The sequence below is a fragment of the Pleurodeles waltl genome, chromosome 9 (assembly GCF_031143425.1).
Source record: "Pleurodeles waltl isolate 20211129_DDA chromosome 9, aPleWal1.hap1.20221129, whole genome shotgun sequence".
NCBI lineage: Eukaryota > Metazoa > Chordata > Amphibia > Caudata > Salamandridae > Pleurodeles > Pleurodeles waltl.
Window position 1 is genome coordinate 971,327,493 of NC_090448.1, and position 15,135 is coordinate 971,342,627.

General features: G+C 44.1%; 1 protein-coding gene across 2 annotated transcripts in view; it reads right to left on the bottom strand.

Annotated features, from left to right (window-relative positions):
* Positions 1 to 15,135, bottom strand: part of ADCK1 (aarF domain containing kinase 1) — a 699,440-nt gene that overhangs the window by 113,233 nt on the left and 571,072 nt on the right. For both annotated transcript variants that reach the window (XM_069208397.1, XM_069208398.1), the window contains exon 7: positions 12,927 to 13,043. In XM_069208397.1, the coding sequence (XP_069064498.1) occupies positions 12,927 to 13,043 (117 nt within the window). The remainder of the gene's footprint in view (positions 1 to 12,926; positions 13,044 to 15,135) is intronic.

A 15,135-nucleotide genomic window follows, 5' to 3' on the forward strand; every position in this document is an offset into this window, starting at 1 on the left:
CTGCTCTGCACCTAAACTTGGAAACTACAAGCCTGAAAGGGTATTGTTTTTAGATTTTATATATATATATATATATATATATATATATATATATAATGTCACTTACACAGTGTACATCTGTTCGTGGCATGTTCCGCTGCAGATTCACATGCTGTGCATTACGTCTACCATCTAGTGTTGGCCTCGGAGTGTTACAAGTTGTTTTTCTCCAAAGAAGTGGTTGAGTGACTCCTCCTCTTCGGTTCCATGGCGCATGGGCATCCACTCCATTGTTAGATTGTTTTCCCACAGAGGGTAAGGTAAGAGTGATAGAGTATATAGGTAAAAGAATAGAGATGTCCATGCTAATGCAAATATATACATATACATACATATACATACATATATACACACACATATATATATATATACACATATGTACAAATGTTTCTAACTTAAAACGACTACAGGCTCCCGGGGAGGTGGGAGGGTGCATGTGAATCTGCAGCAGAACATGCCACGTACAGATGTATACTAGGTAAGTGACATTTTCCGTTCGGTGGCATGTGTAGCTGCAGATACACATGCTGTGCACAGACTAGAAAGCAGTTTGTCCTCCCATAAAAATAGTGGTGGTTAGCCTGTAGGAGTTGAAGTTGTTTGAAATAATGTTCTGAGTACTGCTTGGCCTACTGTGGCTTGTTGTCATGATAAAACATCTACACAGTAGAGTTTAGTAAATGTATGTGGTGTTGACCAAGTAGCTGCTTTACATATTTCAGCCATTGGTATATTGCCTAAAAAGCCATTGTAGCACCTTTTTTCCTTGTAGAATGTGCTTTAGGAGTAACTAAGAGTTGTCTTTTGGCTTTAACGTAGCATGTTTGGATGAATCTTACAATCAATCTTGCTAAACCTTGTTTTGATATGGGGTTGCCTGTATGAGGTTTTTGGAAGGCTACAAATAGTTGTTTAGTCTTTCTGAATGGTTTAGTTCTGTCTATATAATACATTAAAGCACTTTTGATGTCTAATGTATGAATAGCTCTGTCTGCCACAGAATCTGGCTGTGGGAAGAAGACTGGTAGTTCCAATGTTTGATTTGTATGAAATGGTGATACGACCTTTGGAAGAAATTTTGGGTTTGTTCTTAGTACAACTTTATGCTTGTGTACCTGGAAGAATGGTTCTTCAATAGTAAAGGCTTGAATTTCACGGACTCTTCTTAAAGACGTAATTGCTACTAGGAAGGCAGCCTTCCATGTTAGAAACTGCATTTGGCAGGAGTGCATGGGTTCAAATGGTGGGCCCATAAGTCGTGTAAGCACTATGTTTAAATTCCAAGAGGGGACTGGAGGTGTCCTGGGTGGAATGATGAATTTTAAACCTTCCATGAAAGCTTTAATGACAGGAACTCTAAATAAGGAGCTGTGCTGTATATTTTGTAAATATGCTGAAATTGCAGTAAGATGAATTTTTATAGAAAAGAATGCTAAATTTGATTTTTGTAAATTAATTAAATAGCATTCAATGTCTTGTATTGATGCTGTAAGAGGGTCAATATATTTAGATTGACAGTAATATACAAATCTTTTTCATTTGTTCGCATAGCACTGTCTAGTAGTGGGTTTTCTTGCTTAATAACTTCCATACATTCTGATGGGAGTTGTAAATACCCAAACTCTATGACCTCAGGAGCCAAATTGCTAGATTGAGTGTCTTGGGATTCGGGTGCCTTATTTGGCCTTTGTTTTGTGTCAACATCGTGTCGGTCTGGAAGTTTGGAGTGTGGTACTACTGACATGTCTAACAATGTTGTGTACCACAGTTGACGTGCCCATCCATGTTAGTGCTATGAGTATCATGTTGAGTGAAGTTTGAAGCAATTTGTTGACTAGAAACAGAATGAGTGGGAGAGGGGGAAAAGCGTAAGCAAATATTCCTGACCAACTGATCCATAGAGCATTGCCCTTGGATATGGGATGTGGGTGTCTGGATGCAAAGTTTTGGTATTTTGTGTTTTCGCTTGTGGCAAACAAATCTATGTTTGGTGTTCCCCATTGTTGAAAGTATTTTTCAGGTACTTGAGGATGAATCTCCCATTTGTGTGTTTGTTGGTGATTTCTGCTGAGGATATCCAGCAATTGATTGTCTATTCCTGGAATGTATTGTGCTAACAGGTGAATTTGGTTGTGGATTGCTCATTTCCAATTCTTTTGGGCTAGAAGGGAGAGTTGGACGAATGTGTCCCTCCCTGTTTGTTTAGGTAATACATGGTTGTCTGTTTTGATAAGAACATTCTTCAGTGTGAGAAGAGGTTGAAAAGCTTTGAGTGCTAGGAAGACAGCTAATAACTCCAAGTGATTTATGTGTAGCTGTTTGTGTTTGGCATCCCATTGTCCTTGGATGTTGTGATTGCTTAGGTGAGCTCCCCATCCAATCATTGATGCATCTGTTGTAATTATGGTCTGAGGCACAGGGTCTTGAAATGGCCGCATTTTGCTTAGATTTGTGGACTTCCACCACTGAAGGGACATGTATGTTTGGCAGTCTATCAACACTAGATCTTGAAGTTGACCGTGTGCCTGTGACCATTGTTGTGCAAGGCACTGTTGTAAGGGCCGCATGTTTAGTCTTGCGTGTGGAACAATTGCAATACATGATGCCATCATCCCTAAAATCCTCATGACAAATCTGACAGTGTACTGTTGACTTGTTTGTATTTGTGTGATTATATTTTGGAATGCTTGTATTCTTTGTGTATTTGGACATGCTTGCGCTTTGTGAGTATTTAGTATTGCACCCAAATACTGTTGTATTTGTGCCGGTTGTAGATGTGACTTTTGGTAGTTTATTGAGAACCCTAGTGTGTGCAAGGTTTGTATTACGTAATTGGTATGGTTTTGGCATTGCATATGACTGTTTGATTTTATTAGCCAATCGTCTAGATATGGAAAGACATATATATGTTGTCTCCTTAGGTAGGCTGCGACTACCGCTAGGCACTTTGTGAATACCCTTGGAGATGTTGTTACTCCAAAGGGTAACACTTTGAACTGATAGTGCTTTCCTTGAATGACAAACCTGAGATATTTTCTGTGCGCAGGATGGACGGGTATATGAAAATATGCATCTTTGAGGTCTAATGCTGTCATGAAATCATGTTTTTGGAGTAGGGGGATAACATCCTGTAGAGTTACCATGTGAAAATGTTCTGACAGATGTAAAGATTGAGGGTCCTGAGATCTAATATTGGTCTGAGGGTGCCATCTTTTTTGGGAATTAAGAAATATAGTGAGTAAACTCCTATCCCTATTTGAGATTGTGGTACGGATTCTATTGCTTGTTTGAGTAATAGAGATTGGACCTCTTCCTGTAACAGACTGATGTGTTCTGTGGATAGTTTGTGTGACCTTGGTGGTATATTTGGAGGAGTGTGTATCAATTCTAGGCAATAGCCATTGTGGATAATTGATAGTACACAATTGCCTGTGATAATGTTTTGCCAATTTGTGTGGAACTGTTGTAGTCTTACCCCCACAGGAGAGGTGTGGAGTGGAAGGTAATGGGACAAGTCACTGTTTAGGGTGCTGTGGAGGTTGCTTAGAGGTCTGAAATTTCCCTCTATTTCTGGGGTTCTGTCCTCTATATGTGCCCCTAACACGACCTCGTTGGTATTGTGGTTGATAGGTTGGTTTTGCCTGTGATATGGATTCCTCTGTTGTCTGTGGTCTGAACCCACCTCGAAACAGAGGTTTCCGAAAGGATCCCCTGTATGGTGTCAAGCCTTTGCCGTGTCTGAATCTTTCCTTAATTTTTCTATGACTGTGTCAACCTCTGGGCCAAAAAGTTGTTTCTTATTGAATGGCATATTTAACACAGCCTGCGGTATTTCAGGTTTAAAACCTGAAGATCTGAGCTATGCATGCCTACGTATTGTCACTGCAGTATTGACACTTCTAGCAGCGGTGTCTGCTGCATCCAGGGCAGATCGAATTTGATTATTAGTAATGGCTTGCCCTTCTTCCACTATTTGTTGTGCCCTCTTTTGGTGTGCTTTGGGGAGATGCTGGATTATGCCTTGGATCTTGTCCCAATGGGCCCTGACATATCGAGCTAACAGTGCTTGTGAGTTAGCTATCCTCCACTGATTTGCTGCCTGGGATGCAACTCGCTTCCCTGCAGCATCAAATTTTCTGCTCTCTTTGTCAGGTGGGGTCGCATCTCCTGATGACTGACTGTTCGCTCTTTTTTCTGGCAGCACTAACTACCTCCGACTCTGGAGGAACTTGATGGGTTATGTTATCAGGATCAGAGGGTGAAGGTTTATACTTCTTCTCTATCCTTGGTTTTATTATACGTGCCTTAACAGGCTCACTAAATGTTTGATTGGCGTGTTTTAACATGCCTTGGAGCATGGGAAGGCATTGGTATTTTGAGTGTGTTGAGGATAGGGTGTTAAACAAGAAATCCTCTTCCAGTGGTTCCGTATGCATGGTGACCCCATGATATGCTGCAGCCCTAGCTAAAACTTGATTGTACACGGTGCTATCCTCAGGTGGTGAAGGTTTAGAGGGATAGCTGTCTGGGTCATTGCTAGGAATGGGATCTGGATAATAAAGGTCCCATGGATCCACAATGTCCTGTTGTGAGTCGAAAGAGTGAGTGGATGACTGCACTGGTGTAGGACTAGTAGGAGGAGAGGTAGGCAGGTGTGGAGAGTGAGGAGGAGAATGACCAGGACAAAATTGTGGAGGTGGTGGTTTCCCCTTCTGCTTTGGCACTTTTGCTGGAGGGTGCATAGTGTCGAATTCCTCCTGAAAGGCAAGCTTTCTCTTTGGTTTTAGAGGAGGTGCTGTCTGAATTCTGCCTGTTTCCTTATGGATGTGAATTCTGGATTGCCTTTCATCCATAACTTCAAGTATTGGTCATACTTGATACTCCTCTTCAGAGGTTTTGTGTCTTTCTTTAAGACTTTTTTGAAAGTCCATGTTCCTCTGTATGCTGGCATTTTCGGGTCCAAAGCAGGCTTTTTCGGGATCGAAAAAGATGACGTGGTTGATGCTCTCGGCTTCAAAAGCGATTTTCGACTCTGAAAAATGATGTTTACTGGAGTAGGACAAGGAGCCTTTTGTTGCCTCCAATGTTTTAGGATGATTGGCCTTTTTTCGGTGCCGAACTGGTAAGTTGGTCACCGGTAGTCTTTTTTCGGGCCGAGCCATGGCCTTCCGGCAGTTGTGTACCCAAGGCCTTATGTTTTTGCTTTTGTGAGGCCACAGAGGCCGGCATACTCACAAGTTGTGCCGCTGGGACCGGTCTGACATCTTCTGATTCCTGTTCGGAGTCGGAACCTCGAACCGAGACCGCTGTTTGCATGATTTCTTCCTCCCAGACGTCGAGATGTTCGCTGCTTCTCTACGCAATTTCGAGTCTTCGTGCTCTCCTGTCTCGAAGAGTCTTTTTGGAATGGAAGGATCGACTGGCCTCACAATTTTCTTCCTGATGATCCGGGGAAAGGCAAAGATTGCAAACGAGATGCTGGTCCGTATACGAATATTTCGCATGGCACCAGGGACAGAACCGGAATGGAGTCCGATCCATGAGGCTTCCACGCGGTTGGACCGAATAGGCCTGAGTTGGGCGCGTGCACCCCGAAGGGCGAGTAAAGTTGACTTCTCCGACTGATATGTCAATGGAACATGTAAACCCGATCAAGAAAGTGTTTTCAAAGTTTTCCGAACCGAAATCTCGGCGCTTGAGGAAACATGTCCGAACCCGACAGCGGAAAGAAAACAATCTAACAATGGAGTCGATGCCCATGCGCAATGGAACCGAAGAGGAGGAGTCACTCGATCTCATGACTCGAAAACACTTCTTTGAAGAAAAACAACTTGTAACACTCTGAGCCCAACACTAGATGGCAGAAGTAATGCACAGCATGTGTAGCTGCAGCTACACATGCCACCGAATATATATATATATAACTCAGTTGAGTTGAGTAAATATTGGGCATTATAGCTGCAGCAAAATCCACTGAATGGTCTTGAAAGTCCCATTTATGATTTGTAAACTTGTAAACCAAGCAATGTTTTCTTAAATGCATCTGAAATCAAGCATCTTCCCCAGATTGCCAGCTCAGGTTACCACTGGAGGACTGGCTTTGGCACTAGTGGCACCCGATGTGACAATCTTTTTTGGTGCCCCCCCCCATGACTACCTCCTCGGATTCCCTCACTATCACTAACAAAAGTGACCCTCTTCTCTCCATAGCCCCCTCTCTCACATACATTTTCATTTTTTTTTAAAGTGCTGGTAAAGGCTGGCTTTACTAATCCACTCAGCTAGCCACATAAAATGCACATCTGCTCATTGCGGCAGGCACATTAACCCTCTGCACTATTTTATGGCGAGTTAAAACTGCCACTAGACAAAACTCATATATATATATATATATATATATATATATATATATATATATATATATATATATATAAATCTCGCAGCATTAATCACAAGAGTTATTCTTGACATTTTATTGCTGCCTGAAAGTTGGACGCACAAGGGAGTCTGCTGCAGGCGTTTTAACATTTTAAGTTACTGTTAAACATCGGCCCCCCACCTGAGCTCAGTGCCCACACACACTTTTTCAGGTCAGCGCCCAGTGCAGCCTAGGTGTTCAATGAACTACGGAAAATGCCTGCCAAAGAGTGACAAAAGAAGCAGGGCAGGAGAAAGATAGAAGAGTGTGGATGAGAGTGTAGAGGCTGATAGTTTAGAATGATGGGAAAGATACGGATGAATGAAAAAGAAGGGAGAGGAAATCAGGTGAGAGAGAAAAGAATGACAGAGTGATGAGAAAAAGAGTGCCTCAGAGACATAAAGAGAGGGGTGCGAGTAACACAGAAGAGAGAGATTTTTTTAGAAACAAGTCGTATTTAAGTTATTATTATTTTAATTGGCAGGTGCAGGAATAACATGAGAAGCAGAGACATTGAGAGTGAGTGCCCTTCAATCGGATTAACCACAGTGATTGGTACCTCGTGATTTTATACACACAGCAGCATTTTGAGATCACACAGTGCCAAACGGTTAAATGTTAGCGCAGCTAAACTTTATCACTAAGAGCGGCATGTGAAGCACAAAGACACTCTATTGAGATGGGTTCCAGTGTAGCTCACCGACATCCACCTGAAACCAATATTTAACGTACCCGCGCTGCAGCAACACACTGCGACGTGATAAAACGTGTAGTGCCCAGAATTACTAATGGGGTCCCAAAGGCACTTTAGGCTCCAGTGCCTGGCGTAGAGGCGGTCTCGTGTGCACACCTAAAGAGATGCTGCACACAACAACACATGCTCTGATTGGTGATTATTACAGACAGGGCCTCTGGAGATGCACTGGAACTAATGCTAGGTGACATATTTCTGAAAGGACATGACACAGAGATTAAAGTACCGGTGAGGACTTGGGAGGTGCTAAAAAAAAAACAAGCATTTACAATGCAATGGGTCTCGCGTTTGCTCATATTAGAGCTGATAGCGTTGTAAACTCCTAACCCGACTTTTCACCTATCGGCAAAAGTGCATTTATGTACGTAACCGAAAAAGTGCAATTAACTGTGTAAAGCGTTCGACTTCTGCAAAGCGAAATCGCGCTAGTAAATTAGAGAAAAAGTAGTCCACGAGCCGGACACAAAACAGCGAGCCACGCATGTTTTCTGTACTTGGTCGCTGCGCTCAAGGAGGACTAGCCACCGGAAAAGGCATGACGTATGCATGCCTTCGACTAATGAAAGCAAGCAGATTTTATTAGGCAAGCCCACGAACTCTGACGTGACGTCGACAGGGCTACGAACCCTAAAGTGCCTCACTGCGATACGCATGCGCGAGCAACACAGTCTCGACCCTAAAAAGCAGGTCCGAAAAAAAAGAAAACAAGTTTCCTGCGGTTGTCAGGAAGGAGCCAAGGAAAAACTGGCACCTAAAACCAAAGGACACCATCGCTGACTGTCGGAGCTTCTGCCCAAAAAAGAGGAAGAGAATGTCAGTGGGAACATCCACAAAACGTGCATTAAACACACATTGAGAGTGGTCAGCACGAGCAAGTGTACGCGAGCCACAAGCCCCTGGCCATATTTGGGAAGGATTAAGAGACGGACACTGAAGTGTTAATGGTTACACGTTTGAGGTATAGGACATGTACATTTTACAATGAGGGCTAATTAAATAAAGGTTACACTGCAAGTGTTGTTGGATGCGGCGTTAAACCTTGAAGTGTGTAGCGGGTGAGGAATGCCCCAGTGTGTACCTAATTACAAAATGTATCCATGGGGAGAAAATTAACAATAGTGGAACACCAGCGCTTCACTAATATCTGGGCTCTCAAGGAGCGCCAGTTATAATGGTATGGGAAATTTTACATGGTGCTTCGTTGGACGTCATTTAGGGGTGCGACCCCTGGCTTGCCCTTTGCTTCCACTGGCAATACCTTTGCGACCCCAGGGTTCAGAGATGGCAAATTCGGTGTCAGGAACACAGCAGCAGCTCGTTCTTATGGATGCCAGTTTGGGCTACACTCTGTTTTGTGTCAAATTTGTATTACAATAATAGTGAATAATAAAACATTGTTCACTATTACTATAATAACAAGCATTTACAATACAATGGGTCTCGCATTTGCTTGAGTTAGAGCTATTAGCATTGTAAATTCCTAACTGGACTTTGCTTGCCACATGAACTGAAATTAAAAAGTAATATAGTTGACAAAAGCGAGCCAATTCAAAGTTCCATCGCCACCATGAGCGCCAAGCCGAGGCACAAAAGCAAAAAGAAGTTCGCTCGCAGTCAAAGTTATCATCAAAAGTGCAATTGTCCATGTATCAGGGTCGATGGCCAAGGCGGTAACCAAATCTCCCCAAGGAGGGACAAATGTAAAACATTTTCCAAAGAAAACAAAGGATTTTTGAAAGGCAAGCCCATGAACGAGTGATAGTGATGGGCATGCAGTGGGCGTGGTTAAAAGCTCAGACACATACGAACACATTGGAAAAGCAGCGCTTGCACGCTGCTAAACTCAACCTAAAAATGGAGTACAATTAGCTGGGATATGCCCTTCGTGGCAGTCAAGGTAAGTAAAAAACTTTTTTAAATGTATGTTATGTGCCTGCTTACGGGTGAGAGTGTGTTTATGGGAGAGAGAGTGTATGTAAGTCTGAATTTGTGTGTATGTATAAGTATATGTGTATGAGTAAAAGTGGAGGAGAAAGGGCATGTGATGCCATTTCCACTACCCCTGGCATTTCGAGGAATTGACGTCCATAGGTGCGTCATGAGCACAAGCCTGGAAAACAGTGAAACAGTTACGTCAACAGAGTAATCCGGCTGTCTCTGCTCTACTCAGTGACTGCTCTCGAAGTATATAACTTAAGAGCAGCAGCACAGGAATGCCAACATTGAGACTCGCTTAAACAGAGGAAAGGAGCCTCCTCTGTCAGGGAAATGGTGAATGTATAAAATATTTTTACTCCCAATATTTTCTACTTTCTGGCATATCTATCCACTCATTCTCCCTTCATTTCTCCCTCACATTTCTCCCTGTTTCTCTCCTGGGCTGTGGGTGGTGAAACAACATTTAGGGCTCACTGAGAAAGAGTTACAGGCTTAGGGCTGGGTCAGAATTGTGAATGAGTGAGCCCTTCCCGTTCCTAGGCTCTCTGCACTGAGAGCTGGAACAGAACACTTTGCAAATAGTGGCTTACTCGAGACTATGGTCATGTATGTTACTGTTCGCATTGGTGGTGCGCGTGGGTGAGTGTCCTGTCCATACTGCGCTTCAACTATAGGGAGTTCTACTTTCACCAATTTAAGCGCATCCATGGAGATGTAAAAGGGCAGAAATACCTTTTCTCCTTGTAGCCATCTCCATAATTCTAACATATGTGTACGCTACATGAGTGATATAGGTGGGCAACAGGAAGTGGTGTCATTGCTCTGTCTCTGACTCCCAAATTCTTCAAGGCAAACGTGATGAGGTTGGGTCAAGTGTGAGGACAATAGACCCTGGAAAAAGAAGTGCTGGCATATCCTTGTTTGTTAGACCTGGCATCCTTGGCATGGTCCTCCCTGTCTTTTTGCCTCTGCTTCCCATGTTTTGACTGTGTGTTGGACTCTGTTTTTTGTACTCTGGGCACTTTACCAGTGCTGATCAGTGTCTGTGTGTGCAGTTTTAAACTGCAATTCGACCTGGCAAGTGTACCCACCTGCCAGGCCCAAACATTCCATATTTATACATGTAAGGCACCCCTAAGTTAAGCCCTAGGTAGCCCCAGGGGCAGGGTGCAGTGTATGTTGAAAGTGGGGCATGTACTGATGTGTGTTACATATCCTAGCAGTGAAATACTGCCAAATTCGATTATCACTGTTGCAAGGCCTATCTCTCTCATAGGTTATCTTGGGGGCTGCCTTTAAATATCCTTAAAGTGCAGTTTCCCTTTGAGAGCAGATAGAGATCTGGAGTTTGGGGTCTCTGAACTCACAATTAAAAAATACATATTTTAGTGAAGTTGGTTTTTAGATTGTTAGTTTGAAAATGCCACTTTTAGAAGGTAGGCATTTTCTTGCTTAAACCATTATCTGACTCTGCCTGTTTGTGGATTACCTGTGTGGGTCAGACTGACAGTTGGGCTGTTTGTGAATCCTCTCTAGACAGTGACACAAAAGAAGCTTGGGTGTAGCCTGCATAGCCTGATGAGCCATGTGACCGAAGTGGAGGGAGGAGTGGTCACTTACACCTGAATGGGCTGTGCCTGCCCTCACACAATGCAGTCTCCAACCCCCTGCTGTGTGTCTGGGGTCAGGTCTGGGCAAGGCAGGATCTAGTGAATGACAGAGACTCTCCTTTGAGGTTTGCCAACTTCAAAGGCAGAAAGAGGTATAAGTAGTGGACCCAAAACCCCAGGCTTTGAGAACACTTCTGGATTCAAGAGGAACCTCTTCCAAGGAGATTAGGTGAACAGCGGATGAGAAGTGCTGCCCCTGCCTGTGACTGTGCTTTGTGGGGCTATCCTGCAGTTGCTGCATCTGCCTGTGAAAGGGGACAAAGACTGGACTTTGTGGTATATTCCTGCTTGTGAAGAATCTCCAAGGGCTTGGACTGAGCTTGCCTCCTGTTTTGAAGTCTCAGGGCCATCAAAGACTTCCTCTGCCAGCACCTGGACTCTCTATTGGGACTCCTGCTCTGCCAAGTGGTGCCCTATCAGGTCCCTGGGCCTTTGAAAGGTAAAGCTGGTAGAACAACGATGGAAATCAACGCACGGGGAACAGTACAGGGAAAATTGCGATGCACCACCTGCAGAGTGGCTGAAAAATGATGCGCCACCCGCATTGTGGCTGATTTCAACGCATCATCTACATCGCCGCTGGAGAAACGACGCAACACCCGCTTGCAGCTGCTGAAAACAAAGCAAACACCAAACAGCACGGTTTACCATCAGCGTGCGACCATGATTTCTCATGCATCATTGCTGGCTGTCAAAGTCATTGTGAACCTGCGTGGATCCGAGGTGCCCTGTCCGGAAATCGACGCATCGCTCTATTGCGGTAGAGGTAAATGACGCATCACCTACCCAACCAGAGAAGAAACGATGCACGGCCTCATTTGTGAGTAAGAAATCAACGCATCGCTGACTTTTCAGACACACGCTCGCCCGTGCAGCTTTATTTTTGACGCAAACCAGGTAATCTGTGTAAAAACAAAGTTTCCATTGTTTCCTATGGAGTAAGTCTCTTTTTACTTTGAAAATTCATATCTTGACTTGTGTATGTTGGATTTTTGTTTTGGTCTTGTTTGATTTAGGTAAACATTACCTATTTTTCTAAACTGGTGTGGTGTCCATTTTGTAGCGTTTTCACTGTATTATTGTGTGTGTTGGTACAAATACTTTAAACATTGCTTTTTAGATAAGCCTGACTGATTGTGCCAAGCTACCAAGCAGGTGAGCAGGTGTTGTCTTATGAGTGTAACTCCCTTACTCTTACTAGAGTGAAGGTCCCTGCTTGGACAGAGTGCAAACTGACTGCCAACAGGAGACCCCATTTCTAACATCGTTCTTTTCTGTTTAGACTCAAAAGGCCATGTAGGGGTGGAGTACAATGTTTTCAATAACTTGTACAGATCAGACCCTTCTGTAGGTAAGAGCACTAGCAGACCAATGTGCAATGTGCTGGCGGCTCGAGCTCAGAATGAGTAGAGATAAAAGTGTATGGTGCATTGGTTGCTCAGTTCAGTGTCATTCTAAGGTTCTTTCTGTAATGACCAGGACAAGGAAGAAATCAGACTTCTCGCCATCTCATCCTGCTAATAACGTCCGATGCCAGGGTAAAACTGTTTGCGGCATTTACGTGCTTTATTTCAATTCACTGTATGATTTTTATCGATACGACAACACTTAAGGCATGTACATGTGCATATTTTTGATGAATAGGGATTACACAAATGTAGTTAAATCCCGAGTGTGGGTTTTTATTTTGTACTTTGATGTGTAGCAGCGGATCTAACCCGCACAAAAAAGTAAGTATCACTGATCAGTTGAAAGGGAGATTATGACTCCCTTTTAACAGATCAAGCAGCGTTACAAAATGGATTTAATAATAATAATAATATGTCAAATGCATGAATTATCGTACCAAAAGAAAATCACCAAAACCATGGGGTTGGACAAATCCAGCATTTGTCTTTATGTACCCTTTCTGTGGAGGAAGAAGTTGCCTCTGCGATCATGGCATTTGATGTCTTTTCAAAAATTGTATTATTTGATTTGTGGTGACTAGACTCACCCAAACTTCGTACAGTGTTTTTCTCGGAATAGATTTGCATTTTGAGACACTCTTTGTGCAAGTGTCCATCTATCACTTCAGCAGAGCAGAAGCACCCAGAGCCCAGCTCACCTGGTTGACGTCGATCTGGTTCCGCTCCATGTAACTTCTGTCGTTCACTTGACCCCCGTCTACGAACTCCATCACCAGAACCCGCCGAGTGGAGAGGTCCCAGTGAATCCTCGGGATCTGAAGAGGAAGAAAGGGTGCATGTGAGTGTCCCTAGACAGATCATTTGGGTCAGGAGAGGAGTGCAGAGCAGAGGCTCACGTAGATCAGCACAGGCAGCCAGGCAATCGACTGACACAGGGCATTTGTAACTATTACCAAGTACCAGACTGTCTTGAAGGTTCACTATGGACAGTTTATGAATGAATGAGTTTTAGTTGTCGCACACTCAATATCCTGTGGTGTGTTATTAAGTACTTTTAATAGTTCAGTATGCAATTACAGTATACAACCTCTCCCACACTAAAGGATAAACTTAAGGAGAAGGAACTTTCTACTCTATTTAGTCATGCACTCTGAGGTGCTTGGATTCCGGCGTTTATTTTTGTTCAAAACCTAAGTACATTAATCACGTCCTTTAACAATTTATTATCAAGTTATCCTTTTGTCATTCTTTTACTTCAACTATAATCCCCAACATATTTAAAGATTTCCAGCTCTTCTCCAGAGGGAACAATACGGAAACAAGGCTTTATTCACGGGTATGCACAGATAGTAAATAAATCAGCAAAATCAATAACCTCATTAACCCCCTGGCTGCTGAATCAACTTCCTCTCTTTGATGTCCGGGGAACTGGCACTTAAGACGTCATACCTTTTCCCCCACAACAGGTATCTAGGCCAAATGTGCATCCTTTGTTCCCCACCTGTTGGGGAAGGGTACCCAGGGTCTGTAGTCTCACCTGGAGGGAACCAAGAAAATAGCAAAATGCAGCAATTTTCTTTGAAAAATGTGAACAAGTGCGGTGCTCGAAAGCATGAGTTTTTTCCTAAAAAAATAAATATCAAAAGGTTTGCTGTGATAAGATCACCATGTTCCCTGCTGTCAGAACAACTAGTAAGGTCCATAATTTCGGGGTTTCTGCATACTTGCAGTTTTGGTGGAAGCAAATGTGAAAATTATGGCTGACCCCAGAAAGTCACACATTTCGGAAAAGTATACAAAATTCTGAATTCAGCTAGGGGGTTATTTGTGTATCTCACTCACGGTTTTCTAAAAAGGACTAATTGTTGAAATAAAAAAATAACGAGAATGAAGGGGCCCGCGGAGAGAGAGACGCAGTCTAGTCTCTCCGCGAGCGGTTTCGGGACAAAGGAAGTGCCGCGCAAGGCGCCCCATTGGGTAAAAGGTAAGTTGGGGCGGGTTTAGGTTAGGAGATATAAGGGGGGGTGGAGGGTGGGGTCGGCCTCTTCACCGCGCCGACTTAGCGTGGGAGGGTCGCGTTTAGTCAGGAGGAGGTAAGGAGGTAGGGTTAGTCAGGACAGTAGATAGTGCTTGGGGACTTTTTAGGCAGGCACACCGACCCGCGGGGCCTGCAGGAGGAGTAGGGCACCGGCGGAAGGGGAGGCCGGCTCCTTTGGCATTTTTGACACGACGTGTAGAGACGGGGGAGGCAGCCCCCCTTGGGCAGTTGGCTATTTTCAATTTTAATAACCGGCGCGCCGAATCGGGGGAGGCCGGCCCCTCGGGCAATTTTTCTGATTAGCGCGTGGAGGCGCGCGTTGGCAAGAGGCGGCCCCCCGGGGGGTTTTCAGCACCGCCGGGAGACGCGCTGCAGAGAATCAGCAGGCACAGGCCTTGCTGACGCGGAGGCGCCGCCACCCCCCCCCCCCCGCGCGGGGCCCCAGGGCAGTAAAAAGACACGCTAGGGACGGGGAGGGCCCCTCGGTCAACAAAAAAAATATATATATATATTCTTTCGACAATTCTGGGCATCAGGTTTTCTAGGCAGCGGGCCACCTCCCCAATACAGGGGACACCATAGGGAGCACCCAGAACATGGGTGAAAGCCAGTTTAGGCACACTAGGGAATAATTTTTTTTTTAAAAAGGGGGGTTTAAAAAAACAACAAAAAAAACAATAATAAAATAAAAATATAAAACACATATTTACACAGAGACACATAAAGGGAAACAGCTCATAAGACCGCAGTAGGACAACACCCGATAGTCACGGTCGGCAACATGGCCACCGGCCATGACGCAGAGGCAGTAAGGGCCGCACTATGCGTTTTAGGCGAAGCAGGCAGGGCGGATTTACTTAGACCAGGGG